The sequence below is a fragment of the Enoplosus armatus genome, chromosome 17 (genome assembly GCF_043641665.1).
Source record: "Enoplosus armatus isolate fEnoArm2 chromosome 17, fEnoArm2.hap1, whole genome shotgun sequence".
In the NCBI taxonomy this organism is placed as follows: Eukaryota; Metazoa; Chordata; class Actinopteri; order Centrarchiformes; family Enoplosidae; genus Enoplosus; species Enoplosus armatus.
Window position 1 is genome coordinate 9,243,197 of NC_092196.1, and position 18,209 is coordinate 9,261,405.

An 18,209-nucleotide genomic window follows, 5' to 3' on the forward strand; every position below is an offset into this window, starting at 1 on the left:
TGAACCAAGGCGCTACCGAAACTTTACATCTACTTCCTTCCCATGCTTTCCTAAAGATGATGCAAAGCTTCTTAACAATTGGTGGTGCTTCACAGGGTGGAGACAGAGTTGTTACAGGCTGTGTATCAATCAATCATGGTGGCACATGGGGCACTGTTTTTATTGAATTTGCATATCCAACTACTGAGTCTGTGACCCCAACAACAGGGACTACATATAGTTATTATGGCGGGTGTCAAGGCATAAGTTTTAAAGTGAGTTTGGCCCTCTTTCCTGGAGGATTCTATGTGTATAAACCATTAAGCCAACTAAGTTACATGGGATACGTGACATGTGAGTAGTGACTGATTGTTGAAATCCTATTTTTTCCAATTTCTCTGTCAACATATAAAGCTTTAGTGAAATGTTATGAAATAAGCACAATGTCCTCATTTGTAAATGTTATCGGTACTTAGTTACATTGCAGATCAAGTGTTGCTGATCACAATATGACTGAAACAAACTAGTGTAAAATAATGTAGTTCTGACAACCTAGATTCAATTCCACACTTACAACAAGGGCCATGTGGATATTAATGATTTTAACTGAGAGTCAAAACATTGTTCCTTTCAGACATGATGTATCTGATTTGGCAGCTGTCGCCTTTCTTCTTTTTTTTGTTGTTGTGAAAACTGTAATATTCATTGCCCTGTCACAAAGATTCAGGTGCAACAAAAGCGAATTTGTGTCCTCAATTAATTCTCAGAGAACACTGAAAGCCGAAATTCTGATATGTGTTTAAGTTTAAGTGAAAAAGCTGCCATATTTGGTGATGATGGCTGTGACCTTCATTACTTATCTTTTTTATTGTTACTATAACAATAGATATAACAATTTTCATCCCTGATGTCCAGATAATGGGGGCTAACAGATCTCAAAGGCTGCTTTAAACCTTAACAAAGTGGGGAGGAAATATCTTTCAAATGAAAAAGAAAAACATTGTAAACTTGTGCAAAAGCTCATATATTGAATGCATCTCAGGTGACTGGCCATAAATGGAGGCCAGATGGTCAAAGCCTAAACTCTTTTGTATGAAAGAACAACTTAGACACACTGAATGACACAAGTACTGACCTCTATAGTCACTGGTAAAAAAGTGCAACTTTGACAGAGCTTATTGACACCTACCAGTATCTATGTGCGCAGTACAGATGTGACACACTCAACGCAACAGCACAACACAGCACAGCATAAGGGCAGCATTAAAATATTGGTTTATTCAACCTTGCTCTATAATTGAAAATGCCTTGAACACCAGGAGTCTGTGAATTTGCATTGATTTTGCATTTGATGGAGGCTTATATAGACAATTACTGGGTGTTTGGGTGTTGCAAATTATATGTAGACTTCAGACAGTCTGTCTATCTACAGATTTGACGTGTCAGGATGAACTACTGTGCCTCTTCAATTCTTCTGGGTAAGTGAATTCCTGTTTTTGTATACGTGTGTGAGAATCTCCACACTTATTAATTGAGGGTAGCATATTTGACTAGTCTCTTTGAATTAATTCAAAAAGTGAGTGTTGCTATGTCAGTGCTGCTAATTTTCAATTTGAAGATAAGGTTGTTTAGATGGAGCATGATTTATTTTAGATCAATGTTTTGAGATATAAAGACAAAAAGCAAATCATTCTAATCAAATAATGGTTATTATCATGATTAATGTCTTTTCATTTCAATTTTATAAAGACATCACTGGTACTTTTAAATGTGAACATTTAAATGTGGTGTTTATAACTTGGAAAGTGTCAAATTTCTCCTAAAGCTACATCTTTATACTTTAAAAATGAAGGTTTAAAAATGAATTTTTATTGATATTTTGAGATGATCATCATTTCTTGTTGTTTGACGTTTCAAATGTAAATTTCATACTTTATACAAAGTTAGCAAAATTCTTTTCAACTTCTCCTTAACTTTCAATTGTTTCTCTTTTTGTTAGGCTTACTTGTCATCCCTGTCACATGTGATTTTCCTCCTGGTATGGATTATATTAATTTACATACTTACATAATTACAGCACAAAATGGGTGAAATAGCCATTAAATCATTAAATCATCATCATTGCCAATGTTTCCTTGTTCCTTGTAGGTTCATGTGATGGATACACCAACATAACTGAAACATGGCGCAACCGAGACTTTACATCTACTACTTTCCCTGGCTTTCCCGAAGATGATAAGAGTCTTGTTATGAAATGGTGGCGCTTCACAGGCATTGGTGGAGACGAAGTTGTTACAGCTTGTATAAAACAAAATATTGGTGGCACAAGCTTTATGATTCATATGTATACTGCACATCCAACTACTGAGTCTGTGACCCCAAAAACAGTGTTGGCATATAGTTATTATGGTTCGTGTTATGGTGCAATTATTAGAGTGAGTGTGGCCCTCTGTCCTGGAGGATTCTACGTGTATAAACCATCATCTCACCCAGGAACAGGAATGGGATACGTGACATGTGAGTAGTGACTGATATCTGAAATCAGATTTTTTCAATTTCTCTGTCAACATATAAAGCTTTAATGATTTTTGAGCTTTAAAGCACAATGTTTTTATTTGCAAATGTTATCTGTACTTAGTTACATTACAGGCAGGTGGCATTTTTCCTAAATAAAGGGGTTGTATAGAATACATAGAGTACGACTGAATGAAAAGTAAGGATGTGATGAAATAGAAAAATCTGACAACCTAAACTTCAACTGATAATATGAAGGTACAACAATAGTTATGCTAATTATGATACAGAGAATTAAATTCAAAATTTGAATGCGTTAACCTCCAAATGTGTTTACTTTACAAACTGAAAGTCATTATGTCACAAAGAATAAGACAAAAAGTCAACAAAAATGTATTTCATGTAGTTAAGGAACTTGACATGACTCCTCTTGACTTTTCCACAATGCTGGCCTTTAAAAGCAAACTCAAACTTCCTAAGAATAGTGTCGGTGAGTTGTTAGAATCATATCTCAAACCCTATTATGGAGGCAACCCTTCCAAAATAGTTTTTGCATCTCATATCCAAAATGACAGTGACAGAGCAACAAAAGTACCTCGCAATTCAGTTTCAAGGAATTTCAACCGACCCATTTAGGTGGCTGCTTCCCGTTTATTTCTGCCATAGGACAACCTGGGTGCATTTGCCACAGTCATTGATTTCTTTATTCAGCAGACTTACTCCACATTGAGAGAAGAACTAGCCCTTGATACCTTCTTTAGTCATCACCATTCCAAGGATGGAACCCATTGTTTTTTACACGACACGACTCGAGATGCAACATTATCATTGCTTTACTTAGAACTGGCAATTTAAATGTCCCATATCTTGGCCCAAATATATTACGGTACCAAAGTTACTTTAGTTGTCTATGCTCACGATAATCTCAGTTGTTAAACAGTAGGTTAAGGATTGTACAACTCATATTTATTTTTTTTAATTATCGTTTATTATATGATTATATCATAATCACTTTATCTCTGTTTAGATCATCATACGTGTAACCCAGACTCCTGTGGACCACTCGCTCAGTGTACTCCTAAAGGGGGCTGTGTTTGTGTTCCTGGGTATGAAATTCCCCCAGAACACAAACCCACTCCAGATTCATATGGTTGTGTTGGTAAGTACATTGTATTTCATCTATATGGTAGAGAATGCGTTGATACCAAGTAACTATAGTAGAAATTGCTGCACTGCTTTAGACTTTCATTTTATAGAGGAAGCAAATATTGACTATTATTTTTCATGATTTAAGAAAAAGATTGCATAACCACCCATAATTTCATAACTTGCTGAAATTATGTGTTGTATTTGTCCAATCAAAACTTCCATAAAGTAATGGCCAGATATTGAATGAGTGGCTACTACTTCAGAGGTAGTCAGGAACAATTTGTGAAGAGAGTGGTCGTTTTTCCGATTCACAGCCCCCCCCCCTTACAATGGGGATTTTGTTGAGAAAATGCAAGACAGTAACTCCTGAGAAAGAAGTACATCAAGAGGCCTCATGTGCTCTTCGCAGTTATAGTGTACCGTCCTTTTTAAAATCCTGTCCGTAATATATCTTGTCAGATATTGATGAGTGCCAGAGGACTGCAGGTATTTGTGGTACTAACTCCGATTGCAATAACACCATTGGAGCATACTTCTGTACCTGTCTGGATGGATTCAATGCAACAGATCCAGCATTACCACCTGGAAAGTCCAACCCATGCAAAGGTACCATTTAAAAAGATCTATCTCTGTCTCTCACTCTTACATCACATTTATGCAGGTTACAAAATTTGTTCAGAGATTAATATTAAATTAAATTAACTATATTAATGAATATAGAGTTTGTTGTCAATTTTCTCCATAGATATTAATGAATGTCTTGACAATGTCTGTGGTGATCATGGGACCTGTGTCAACAACAAAGGAAGTTATGTGTGTGAATGCCATGAAGGCTACCACATTGTACCTGACGCGACCCCTGTTTGCCAAGGTCTGTACTATACTATTCTTTACTGAACTGTGCGAAATGTTTTCAGCAAGGGAAATTCCACAATGTGGACAATTGTACAAAAATAGTTGTTGAGTTCTACAGGTATTGACAATCAAATGAAGGCTACAAACCATAAATAACATTCAGTTCCATTAAAAACTGTTGGTGCATCAACATGAAACACACCATGGGCAAATAAATGTGTCAGATGTTAATAAAATAATGATTTTATATTAAATGTAAGGTGTTTGAATATTGTAACCCATTACAGTAGGAGATGCACATTTGGCTAATAATATGAAAAAAAAAACACGTCAGCAACATGTTTCAGCTGCCCAGAAAAACACATTGAGTTATTTTAACACAGAGGCTAGCTCAATTGATGTCAAAGTGGGAATTTGACAGTATATAATCTAACAGCGAAATGTAATTTCACTGTATCCTTTTAGCCTAGTCAAAACCTGGGATGATACACTACAGGGCCAATTTTTAATTTAATGAGAACATTGTCACTAACAGTAATTGTCCCTTTCTCAGATATCGATGAGTGTTTCAACTCAACTGTTTGTGGTCCTGATTCTGTTTGCACCAACACGCCTGGAGCTCATGCCTGTGCATGTCAACTGGGTTACACACCAACTGAGCCAGCCGAAGAACCCAGCGAGACCAACATCTGTATTGGTATTTGCACCACAGTAGCAAACCTCAGAGTTCAAACGTCTGTGCGTGGATAATGCATTTTTTAATGTATGTATTTTTATAGATGTTGATGAGTGTGTTGAAGATGCTACTGTCTGTGGACCTAATTCCAACTGTACAAATTCAATTGGATCTTACATTTGCACCTGCTTCCCTGGTTATCAGCTGAACAAGCCAGACGTGATAGCCAGCGTTGCCAACCCATGCACAGGTGTGTGCGCTTGTCCAGTATCTGTGTGACATACACTGTGCTTCTGCTGTTTGTGTACATATTGATCAAAGGACCCATACGAACAGATAACCCTGTGTGTGCTCTCTCCTCTACAGATATAGATGAGTGCAGTGAGACACCGGATATATGTGGTAAAGATGCTGTGTGTACTAATTCACCAGGGACCTTCTATTGTTCTTGTCCCGATGGATTCTACCCTTCAACTGGGGTCTTGTGGAGGATCGGGGTCTCGTTTTGTAAAAGTGAGCAAAGTCAAGTTTAAAGATAACTAAGATTTCAGAAAATGTAAAGATGTTCATGTAAATTATTATATAATCTTTTCTGAATTACTGACAGGTCTTCAAGATATTCTAGATGCAATAGTACCCCCTGAGGTAAGCCCAGATGGCATTTTTCATTTAAAGGTGGAGAATTGTGTTAACCATATTATGCATAATGATGTTCAAACTAATATCCCAGCTCCACTCAAATAACAGCAGGGTTTTAGGAAATCTAGATGCTAACTTGTTATTATGTTGAATTTACCAATCCTGTTCCATGATAAACTCAAACTGATGTCTCACTATTGTGAAATGAAAACATTGCAATACAAAGTTAGCTCATACCTTTCTCTGAAAACATAGATGTCAAATCATCAGCTTAAAGTGTAGTATATTAGACACATAGTTAATGCACTTTTATTGCAGGGTCAGACAAAAGAAAGAGCTTTCCTTGGCAATATGGATCAACAACTGAGGAACAACACAGGTGTTGTCTTACCAGAAGCGGTATGTAGAAAACCTTGCTGTCAGTAATAGATTACTCTACAATAATACTCTATCACTGAGAGTATTCTTTAGTGGTACTGTGTTTAATTTAAACTTGTCTTTTAAATTTAATTGAACGTGTGTTTTACGTGGAGAGACAGATCACATAGTTACTGACTGTTGCAATTATGTTCCATCTAACACTTTTCTCTCCGTCCGTCTGTCTTTGCAGACAGTGGCAAACTGCTTTTCTGCATCTATGGTACGTGACATCCGACAAAATTAGAACTTTATGTTTTTGTTTGCCTTTATATGTATTCATTACAACAACTTCAATTCTTACAGGAAGTGTCAGGTGTTGGACCACGGGCCAGGTCAATCAGGGTGAGTAGTGAAGGAGATGGGGAGACCGGCAGTGTGATCCTGGGCGTCTCAGACCTCCTAGTTGCTGCGTTGATACCGTCAACGTCAATTCAGAACCAAACAAACAAAGCAGTGCAGACTTCAACAGTGGGTAAGAGGGGTTACACTTAGTATAGATGGACAATATTTGACTTCTCAGTGAATATTAACTATACCTGCTGTAATTTTCATCCATGTGCAAGATTTGAGCCTACATACCATTGGTCCAGGGAGTCATGATGACAGCAGTGCCCCCCTTTCTGCCAAAGGACAGACCATGGAAATCAACTTGCAGGCTCTAGCCAGCGCTAACAATGGTGGGTGAGAGAGAGTTGATCATAAAGATCATCATCATCAACACAAATAACATTTACAGATTTGAGTTTATTTCTTGTATCATGTGGACACTCCCAGGTTCTGCAGCAGCTGCCTTTATGACACTGGATGGGATGGAGAGTCTTCTTAGTCATCAATACTTTAAAACAGAGAACAAGACCGAGATGTACTCGGATGTTTTTACTGCGATCTTACCAACAATAAACAACACCAACCTCACTGAGCCTGTCAACTTTACCATCCAACATAAGAAGGTGTAGCATCAACCAAAATCTAACGATTGTACAGCTATTTATCCATCGAAAAAGACGCAAACTTTTAATGTATGTATTCAATGTATCTAATCTTGCTCTCTCAGAAAGTACCTGAATCTGGAACAGTGACTTGTGTGTACTGGGAAGACAAAAGCAAGAAGGAAGAAGAGGGACAAGAAGATGAGGAAGGAAAAGAGGGCGAGACGATGCGTTGGTCAGTAGAAGGCTGTTGGGTTGCATACTCTGATGAGAACTACACAGTGTGCAGCTGCTCTCACCTTTCAACCTTTGCCCTCATCATGCAGATTGGGGAGGTATATCAGATTTCTGTGTACTTTTAAAATCCTAACTGATCATTTTTCATTATGCTCACACCACCGTTTGACAAATGTGGGCTACAATAAAATCTTCTAGTGTGTACCAAGGTGAAGACAAAGTTGCAGATCCAAGGTCAGATTGATCAGAATCTGTGTGTGTGTCTTCTGCCTTCTCAGCCTCCACCAGAGGATCCTTTCCTAGAGTGGCTAAGCCGAATATGTGTGATTGTCGGACTTTTCTTCTTTGCGTTGGCCATCCTCACCTTCCTCCTGTGTAGCTGGAACCCCAAGATCAACAACACCGCCCGCCTTCACCTCTGCCTCAGCCTCTCCTTGTCCCATCTGCTGCTGCTGTGGAATGACAGATATGTTGAACATGAGGTAGAGTAAGATGCAGATTGTTGTTTTTGCTTTCAGAAATACTTCATGGGCCCTCACACATGCATTAAATGTGACTAAAATTAAGTGAACAAATTCTCTGCTGAGGCTGTATCCACTTGCATGACGCTTGGGGCATTTGAATGAAAGGATGAGGCATCTTAATGTTTTCAAGATACTCCTTATGCGTCTCCACAGCTGGCCTGCACCGTCATGGCGGGGCTTCTCCACTTCTTAGTTGTTGCAAGTTTTGTGTGGATGCAGCTGGAGGCTCTACAACTCTACCTGTTGGTCCGAAGGCTCTCCAAGGTGCAGGTCATCCAGAGAGACGGCCTCCCCAGACCTTTGCTCTACCTGATTGGCTACGGTGTCCCATTTGTGATTGTGGGTATTTCTGCTCTGGTGTATTCTGATGGATATGGTGCAACTGAGGCAGAGGTGTGAGTATTCTCATTCATTCAGTACTCATTCATATTCTCCTGTATGTCTGATGCGCATCTAGTTTGAAAGGATTGTTTGTTTGATTCTGTTGCAGGTGCTGGCTCTCTAGACAGCGCAATTTCAACTGGGCTTTAACAGGCCCTGTGATTTTTATCCTTGGAGTGAGTATATTGCATAGTAGCGATTGCATCCCATCTATTTGTATAACTTTAACTGATCTGGACCAATTTTTAAGCTAACCGTAAAAACAAGCCAACATGCACTTTAAGACCAATGCCCAATTTAGCAAAGGATTTTTAATCGGGATGAGCCCTTTCATTTCACAAAACCCTCTAGAAACCAGCTAAACCCCACAGATCTAATAAGGACATACTTGGCAGTCAATGAAAGGCAGAAACAAGGTCTTCCCTCCTGCCGGTGGGCTCAGTATAGACGCACGTCGCTCCACAGCGGGACCTGGAGCATAACATTAAGCACACATAACGCAACAGTGTCTGGTTGTTTATGTGGGGAGCTACCAGATACAGTCCGGGGGATCAAGGCAGGAAAGCAGCACAGCGTGTGTAAATCTCAACTGCTTATAAATTATAACAACCAAATTGAGAATACGGAAGTAGGAGGTGCCAACAACTCGTCTAGGACAACGGTGGCCTGCGAGGGACTTCCTCGCTGATGGCTACACTTTTCACATTTACACAATGTTTGCTAACAAGCAAGTTTCTCAGGCAATATTGGACAATGTGTTACCTTTCAGTGGGTCTTCACTGTTAGCCTCAACTCATACAAATGATATTCTCTATGTTTTACATCAATTAGGACCTCTTACCACTAGCACACGCTAGAGAGGACTAGACTTTCCTACTTTTACAGTGTCTATATGGGGCCTCTATTTATTCATTCTTCTCAAGTATTATTGAAGGTTTGTGCGGAGGTCTTTAATGTATTTTGTTCTTTCTTTTTTGGCAATATGCTGTTCTATCTCAGCTCAGCCTCTGTGTCTTTTTGTCTTTAAGCTTAATTGGATATTGTTCTGTGCTACTCTATGGAGTCTGAGACCCACCTTGGCCAACATGAAAAGTGACGTTTCTCAATCCAAAGACACCAGGTATGAGTATTCAAGATTGTCTTTGCATATCAACAAAACATCTGACATTTGTGTCTAGATTGTATTGTTTGACTTGCTCAATATAATTGCTTGTTTCCAGTAAAGTTGAAGGTGACAATTCATACATAATAATAATCAAAAACATTCTCATTGTTTACAGGTTGATTGTGTTCAAGATCCTGGCCCAGTTTGTCATACTGGGCTGTACCTGGATTCTGGGCCTCTACCAGACAAACCTTTTCTTTCAGGTCCTCTTTATAATTCTTAACTCCCAGCAGGGCACCTTCCTCTTCATCGTCCACTGTGTGCTCAACAAGGAGGTAGCCTTCAACTAGATCAGTCTCCTCTCTTCCTTATCTTGCCTTCTCATTCAACTACTGCTACTAGACTAACACTAATACTTTAAAGAGAATATGAATAGATAGTTAGTTATTAGTGAAGTTGCTTGTTTAGCCAATAGTTTTTGATTCTGTGGATATTTTATGTTATGTAGATGATGTAGCATTCCTTTTTTGTAATGGTTTGGTTGGTAGATTATATGTATTCTTTGTGTATTTTTAGCAATGATTTATTGATTTGTATGCTCCAGGTACGAGAGGAGTACATCAGATGGCTTACATGCTCTTGTGGAAAAGACAGATCTGTGGTAAGTCCCTGGAAATACAACACATTATCCAGAGCAGTTGTAGTAATGTTCTCTCTTTTTTTATGTAAATTTAATTTAAATAGTAAAGTTTGAACAAACTTACATGTGCCACTTTATATCCCTTGTTATACATCCCTTATAAATCCTATTAAATGAGGCATAGTCCCAACTGATTTTACCATATTCACTGTTTTGTGTGTGACAAGGATGAGCAATCCCCCTGGCAACAGACAGGTGTAAAGATTGCAGATTCTAAGCATTTGGTTTATAGTAAAAACAGTTTCAACAACACTAACAATGAATATAATCATTCATTTCAACAGAAAGATGCACCTTCAGTTTCTGAGGATTTGGACAAGCCCAAGGAACAGACAGATGAGGGGAAAAATTATGATGGCTAATCCTGAAGAAGTGAACAGAAAAAAGGGCGAACAGAGACAAAATCACCTGTATCAAGTTATTATTCATATTTTTATAAATTCTAATGAGTGCAAAAGGTGACATGTATCTCAACATGAATATCTACATCTTGAATGCATCATTGTTCGTCTCTTAAAATCTTAGCTGGCTATTTTCAGTACTGAAAGAGAAATGTTGTAAATTAAGTGAGCTCTATATTTGTTCCTCCAGTTACTGTAGTCAGGTTTATTTAAGTGTGAATCATTGTACAATACAATTATTAATGTTGTTATAACTCCATCAATTAATATGATCATTATGCTAGATAGACTTAAGATGTTGCTAATGTAGCAAGTTTGATATTCATTTGTTTTGGTCATTTCTACACTTTGTCCTTGTAACTTATTACATTAAACAAACATTAAACTGTTAAATTACCTGAATAGATTAATGTAGCACACATTAGGGCTTCATTTTTACTCCTGAATATTTTATAAAATGAGGCCCATAATATTAAATGTTATGAAACATTGGGAAGATTGAATTTGTCACCATCTGTCCACCTAATTCATTTGCTTGGGTGCGGGAGCTTTCACAAACACGTTACTGTCCACACCCTCAGTCAGTCACTGTCTAAAAAAACAAACTCTCTACAAAGTAAAAACATTCATGTCTCAGTTGTTTCTTCGTCTTGTCATTTGTATTGTATTTACATGAGAGCTGGGACACTTCAAGGTGTGTCAAATTTTACAAGACAAATACAAGGGACGGACAAAGCCAGGCATATTCACTCTCATTTACATTGTATGCATTTAAATTGTATATACCTCACACATTGATTCAGTGGTCACAGAAGCATATTGGACTTAAATGTATTAGATTGGTAACATAAAAAAACACCCAGGAGTGCAAGGATCAAGCTAGTTTAATCTAGTTTACTTCTTTGTATATCAAGGTGGTCTCTACCAAATATGCATGTAATGTATGCATCACAGAAGAAAATAAAAAAGTCTGCTTACTGCTGCTTATCATCTTTGGAAGGCAACACTGATGTGCACTCCACTTTTGGCAGAGAGCCACTTTTCCATCTCATCCTTGGAGTCATTAATCACTTTACTTTAGAAGTACATTGTTCAATATCACTGTTGCAGTATTTACCAATTGGCAAGACTTTCTCCTGTTGACCTCCGTGTTGTTCTGTATGTGCTGCTCTTTGCCTGCTTTCATAAATTATAAAAATAAATGAATATCACTGCTCATGATACTGTTCGCACTAGAGGCTTAGACCAGCAAATTCTTTAATGGAATAGCTATGGTGACATTGTCTGTCAGCAGATGATATAGAGTAGCAAATAGCAATTTAATTAAAGAAATGAGGGACAACATGAAGTAATTTGCATCATAATTTAATATGAGAGTAATATTACAGGATAAGGTACACATTTAGTTCGTCTATACATTTGCCTTTAAGTGTGTTTACATTTCAGAAATACTGTACACAGATATTACTGGCATCAACTTTCATTTTCTGCAATAGTACAATGCGTATGTCTTCCTCAAGGGTGCAGCATTTAACCACATACAATGATAGTAATTTTTAAGACATCAATTTAAATAATATTGTGTAGTGTGAACCCAGTGTTTCCTTTTGATATGTACCTGTATGATCCAAATTAAATGGTACTTAGGAGTCTGTGAAGGTAATATTGCTTATAAAGTCATTTTTAGTTTTTTTTCCAGTAAGCATTAAATAATGGGGTTGATGAACAATGACGATAAAGAGGAAAAAGCTTTGAAGGGAGAGGAAGTTCATCAGGACATTCATGCCAATATAAGAAGATTAAGGGAAAATTCTCTGCATCCTTTCTTTATATCAATCCCAGAACAGACTGCTGACAAAGCAGAGGAGTGATCATAGGAAATAGCTAGTGGCTGTAAAGCCTGGATGACACTTCTCAGTCTTATCCATTTTAGAGGATAATGAGGACTGACCACTTACCCAATAGAACCACAGTGGAGTGACTGGGGTCGCAGATTACAGAAGCTGTTGAAATCACTTGTGGAAATTTGGGCAAAGAGTGGAAATAAATAATGTCCTCTTTTCCCATCAACTGCAACCTTGGTGCTCTTAAGCTACAGGCACTTAACTACACTTACTACACACACACTTCCACACTTACAAGTCCACTTTTGAGTAGCCAACAGTGGAAGATGTGGTTGTAAAAGTGATCTTGATTAGAGCTGAACATAGCCTAGTAGACGATTAAAGGTGCACTCAATATTTCACAGGCCCTTTGCCAAAAATAACCACAAATCATCAGTGGGGGTTCTTAAGTGTTTTTGAATGGTGCCAATCCCTCCACTGTTACCTCAATGGCTGCTGACATTTAAGCTCTCTATACAGGAAAAACCCACTCAGCTTAGTGTAATTACTAAGAATGCTCCACAATGACCTACCTGGAAATCTACAATATTGATGCAGAGCTGGCATTTTATTGTTTACACAGGTAAGTAAGCAGTTGCAGCTAAAATTTGGCACAGAAGCTAGATTAAAGGTCTGTGATGGCATTACTTCACCAAAGTCAGTAGAGGTATTGATACTTCCTGGTGTAAAATTTGTAATGTTGGGTATATGTATGTAACATATTTATGGCTGCATATTAGCGCAGTTATTAACAATGTTATTTACAGTGTTTCAACCTCATGTCTCATCTCAAAATAACTGCATCAGTTACCTAACAGGGCCGAGCGTGACATTGGAAAGTCAAATCCAATATAGACAAATGTAGAATAGAACACGAGACATGCTTGTTGACGTTAGTGTAGTTTTCCATGACTGCCACCAGATGTTACCATAGGGCTATGTTTTGAGTGTACCTTTAGCTGAGTGGGTTGTGGGTAATGTTCCTCACACTGCTCCTGGTGTGAAAGCTGAACAGCCGCTGTTGACTGCGTACCTGACATAGTGGCTATAATCTGCTGCTGGTTTTATGCATTAACTTGCATTGGCATTAATGTAAGCAACCCCACATATAACAGCACCACTGAATTCCAGGAAAAATATATTTTTTCTGTTGCCAAGAACAGAAGGTTTAAGCTTATTTTGTTGTTTTATCCACAGGATAAACATTAAAGCAGGCCAACGGAAGTTGACATATCCTTTGCATTTCACCACCTTTGGCTTCCCCTTATATGAAAATAATATTAGGTTATGCCATAGGTTGTATGCCATTTACACAGCAGCACTCTTCCCAGGAGCTAGCCAGTACAGGAACAAAAGTTTATTCATCTGTTTTATGGAGAATAGGTATCATGCAATAAGATTTAATAAAACTGAATGTGCACATCAATGTGTGTGAGATCATGAACTGTATTTAAACAGTAGATTTTTGTCTGTTTTGTCTGTTTTTCTTTAAAAATAAAAGATGGATGTGCGTGTGATTGTATGTTTGCATGCATGTATGTGAATTGTAAGAGAAACTTTGTGCATTAAAATTAATGTTTAATGATGTGTAGCGTCTGTAAGGATCAGCTGGAACTCTGCGTTCTGTCTGCTTGAGTGCTGATTGCATCCCAGTTGAGTCTTGTGATGATGCCCTCAACTCCGTCCAGGCACGAGGCCACTGATGACACAGCCAACATTCACACTCTAAAAACCCCGTTCACAACCATTTATTCAGAGCGTCTTAAACACTGAATCTATTCAATATCAATTCTGACAGCATGCACCACAACTGAGAAAAGCACAAATCAGCTTTCTCATATGCTCCTAGAAAACAACTTCAGAGAATTTTGGTTCAGTTCATGAACAACCTAATCCATCACTGGGGAGGTTTCAGGACTTTCAGTAACTAGCACAATTTTTGCACATTCATTTCACTGCTTCAAATGTATACATTCACTGGACAAGACGTCTTCAGTCTTCAGTTTTGTATTTCTGTGCATTACACATTTTAGTTTTAGTTATCTCATGTTTCCTCTTGTTCGTTTAGGCCTTTATTCTAAAACCCAGTGTTGTACGTTCCAATCACTACTGATTCATACTGGATCGGACTCTTTGCATAAGCAATGTTGATGTTCCTTCACTGGGTGCCTAATGGTGTCAAAGCGTGAGCAAATTTGTTATCAGAATCAATAATGTGTGCATCTTTGCTGCGCTGGAGCTGTAAAAGGCAATAATGAATGGAGAGTTGCATAAGCACAAATAGTGTCAAGACAAATGTTTCAGGCAATCATGCCACCATGGCTCTGACGTGATGTTCAAGCTACAGCCACCTCGGAAAGAAATAATGGACAGGGAGGGGAGTGAAAAAAACGAGAGAATACAGTGGGTTAGCTTCGGTGTCTCTCCCTCTTTGCTCCTCTTCTCAATACTATACTTGGTTACCATGGAAACACAGTTGCAGCGCTCAAGTCGTGAGGCCAGTCAGCTGAGATACCTCGTCTGGTAAACAATCCTGCAATCTGAACTGAATATGTTTGGTGTGCGTTTGAGTTTGTCACATTATGTAGACATCAGCCAAAGGTCTACCTTTGGGTGCCAGAAAGGTGGCAGCACCAGGGTTGGACATGAGATAGCAGCTGTGACAACTTTAAACTTTTCCTAGTGCAAGTAAATACGGTATGAGCCTGTTCAATGGACTAGACTAAGAACATCAGTAAGCTGACACAGTTACCTAACTGCAGTCATAAGGGGCAAAAAGATACATGGAGAATCAGTAGGCAGTGTTAAACTTCACTCTCCATATTTATCAGAAAATAATTTAATGGTATACCGTGCCTCCTACGCCTTAACTTCATAGTCTTGTCTGCATGTTTAGAATAGTAATTTCATGCCTATAATTATCATTATCATCACTGGAACCTAACTAAGACTCTATTTATAAGACAGACCGAATGATCTTTATTGTTTATGAAGATAACCTGATGTAATGTGTGAAACACTGCTGTATGTGCACGATGAGTTACATCATCAGCACAAAAACTACTACAATTGCATGCAGACCAGGACAGTCCTTAATGCCGATGAAACTTTCCAAATCAAGAGTAGGTGAGTGCATGAGCCATTTGTCATTCAGTAGCCACAATTACAGGCAAAAGACACACATAGAAATATTTTGAACAGAAAAAACAGACAATGTCTCACAATGTTTGATGCACTGTAGGGATGTTTCCCTCTATTTAGCCCAGTCTTTAGTCTCAAGTCAAAATAAAGATGCTGAAAAGTGAGACTAGGACCAAAGCAAACAGATTTTAAAGACATTTAAAAGACAGAGGGCCCTGTAACAAAAAAAAGCAGTTCAGCAATTTTAGCACTTAAACATGGGGATAATTGTTCTGTAATTGGAACACAGTCATGTAAACCTTGACCTACCTAGAAGCAAGCCTGCATGGATCAAGGCAATGCCATTGAAGATAAGTCCAACTGAAGTTAAAGTGCATTTTTTTTCTGTTACAGCAAACATGTCAGCTCTGTCCAACACTTGTCATGTGTTCTCTTAGAGAAAAAAATCAGAAACCAAACGGGAGAATATTATATTTTTTGATTTCATGATGGCGCCCCCTAGTTTTGCATTAATTCAACGGAATACCGTTCCGGGATTCTTCTACATATATGGAGACCTTATTTCGATATAGTCAATCAAATCTTGCATAACGCAGTAACATCAGTATTCAATGATGCGAGATACTCGATACTATATATGATATAGTCACTTGAGTTTGGTTAGATACCACTAATATCACGCTGTCTGTTGTCAAGTTCATTTACATAATGTCTCTTCCCTATTCTGGCAGCTTGCCAGCTTCTGTCAATCCAACACAGACACGCCCCTCCAGCCAACTGGAAAAAGAGCATTTCTGATATTTCCCCAAAGACCTTTTCTCTTCCTTTTAATGATAAAATTAATAATGATAATACGTGTTGATCTTATTTCTGACTACAAAAAGGGATGACTGAATGTGATTTCAGTTGGACTTTAAGTGGAGGAAACACATGAGCTGATGCAGTTGACAAGGTGCACCACAGCAGTTTCCCAGGAAAAGTATAAAAGATAAATCAAGTAGAAAAGTATAGAGAGGAATGCACCCAGCTGGAAAGATTTCTGGAATGGGAGGGCATCTGAAATTAGATTCATTTAATGGAGCAGCCAATGTCATACCCCCCAAACCTTAAGCAGTGGCATGATGACAACCCTTCTTGCCTTCACACTAATAGTTAGCCTCACAAGAAGGATCCAAATTGAAAGTCCCTGGCAGTAACTGGAGAATATAAGCACAGCTTTTAATTGTTTGGCTGTTAGGAAAAGAGTCCCATGCATCAAAGTGGCTTTGTACGTGACAGCGAAGTTAGGAAAGAATTATTTATGGCTAGACAGCTGGATGAGGCTATCAAGAAATACAAGTAGACAGACCAGCATCTTTGGGTCCCGTAAGACCATCAGCACTAGCCTGAAACCTGTCAATTTGTGGTCAGACAAAATAATGCTTTTGAATATGAGCCATCGCTTTAACATCATATTGGCCCACTAATTACAGGGCCTGACAATGGCCTGTCAGTCAGCCCTTCTGTGTGTCTGACACAATTTGTTGAGTATCTCAACAAATACTAGCTAGTGAGCTGTAATGAACATGTGATGGTACAGATAGATTCCTACTGATCATCTAGAACCACCAGGTGAAACATTTTGTCACACAGGTATCACAAAAACTAATAACTTGATTGATATTAAATCAATATCAAATTAAAGTGTGGGAGCCATTAGTTTTATCAGATGTGCAAAGGTAAAGATGGAACAAAAACTTCTTAGCCAGGGCTAATGGTCGTTTCTCTCTCCCTTGCTCTAATTTTTGCCTTCCGATCTACTAATTTCTCTAGATTGCATTCAGCCAATAAACGCAGTCTCTGGAAAATAGTAGATCAGAACTGACCAAATGCAGTCTAGACAGGATTATTAGAGCAGGATTTTCCCAGTCAGTTCTTTTGAAGGCAAGGCTGCGACTCAGCTGTGTGAATGTTGAAAAAAAAATGTATCGTGGCTGCAGCGGTACCTTGCAGATGATGTGGAATAACGATGTGGTTCTGCAGTAAGAAATTACTTTTGATGGAAGAAATCACTATCCATTATAGTGGCACAGCTGTGTTTTTGCTTATTGTATACAATGTAGCCCACTGTGTGTGGAAGCATAGGCATTAACTTGCTCATCACATGACTACATATCCTCCCTGTAGCAGCAATATGCAACAGACTTGCTAAGCATCATGCCAAGACAAGCCATTGTGCTATTGCTTAACACTACAGGCACAGATAATGAGAAAATATTAATGAGAGTCTCAGTAACGCATCAGTCTCTGCGGCTAATAGTCCTCCACTGACAGAGAAAAAAGAAAGAGATGGAGAGAGAGCGAGTTAATGAGCTGAAGTATACACGTGTGTTTGCATGTGTCTGTGTGCTGTGTGAGAAAGGCAAGGAGACAAAATAAAAAAAAAGGCATGTGAGAAATGAGGAGGGGAAGAGTGTTAATTGAGTATGATCACACCTCCAACATATTCCTTCGTGTGAAACAGGCAGAATCAACCTCCCCACCGCCCACACACTCGTGCAGAACATCATCAGGGCCTTCTCATTCCTAGCTCTGGATGTTTTTCCACAGCTTGATTCACAAACTGCTGGAGACTTATTCATCTCATTGACCAGTTGACTAAAGAATACACAGTACACAATAGGATTTATTCCTGAA

The 18,209-nt window shown here is 38.5% G+C and overlaps 1 protein-coding gene across 1 annotated transcript; it reads left to right on the plus strand.

Moving 5' to 3' along the window:
• The first annotated feature begins 1,426 nt into the window (after positions 1-1,426).
• LOC139299944 (adhesion G protein-coupled receptor E1-like) lies at positions 1,427-10,470 on the plus strand. The gene is made up of 23 exons (XM_070922896.1): positions 1,427-1,457; positions 1,979-2,017; positions 2,128-2,496; positions 3,521-3,652; positions 4,102-4,248; positions 4,388-4,513; positions 5,051-5,194; positions 5,277-5,423; positions 5,540-5,686; positions 5,781-5,818; positions 6,131-6,211; positions 6,423-6,452; positions 6,536-6,704; positions 6,796-6,909; positions 7,007-7,182; positions 7,287-7,496; positions 7,677-7,880; positions 8,076-8,317; positions 8,413-8,479; positions 9,332-9,423; positions 9,584-9,743; positions 10,013-10,069; positions 10,393-10,470. Exons 1-23 carry the CDS (start codon positions 1,427-1,429, stop codon positions 10,468-10,470), a joined length of 3,000 nt encoding a protein of 999 aa, XP_070778997.1.
• The last annotated feature ends 7,739 nt before the right edge of the window (positions 10,471-18,209 follow it).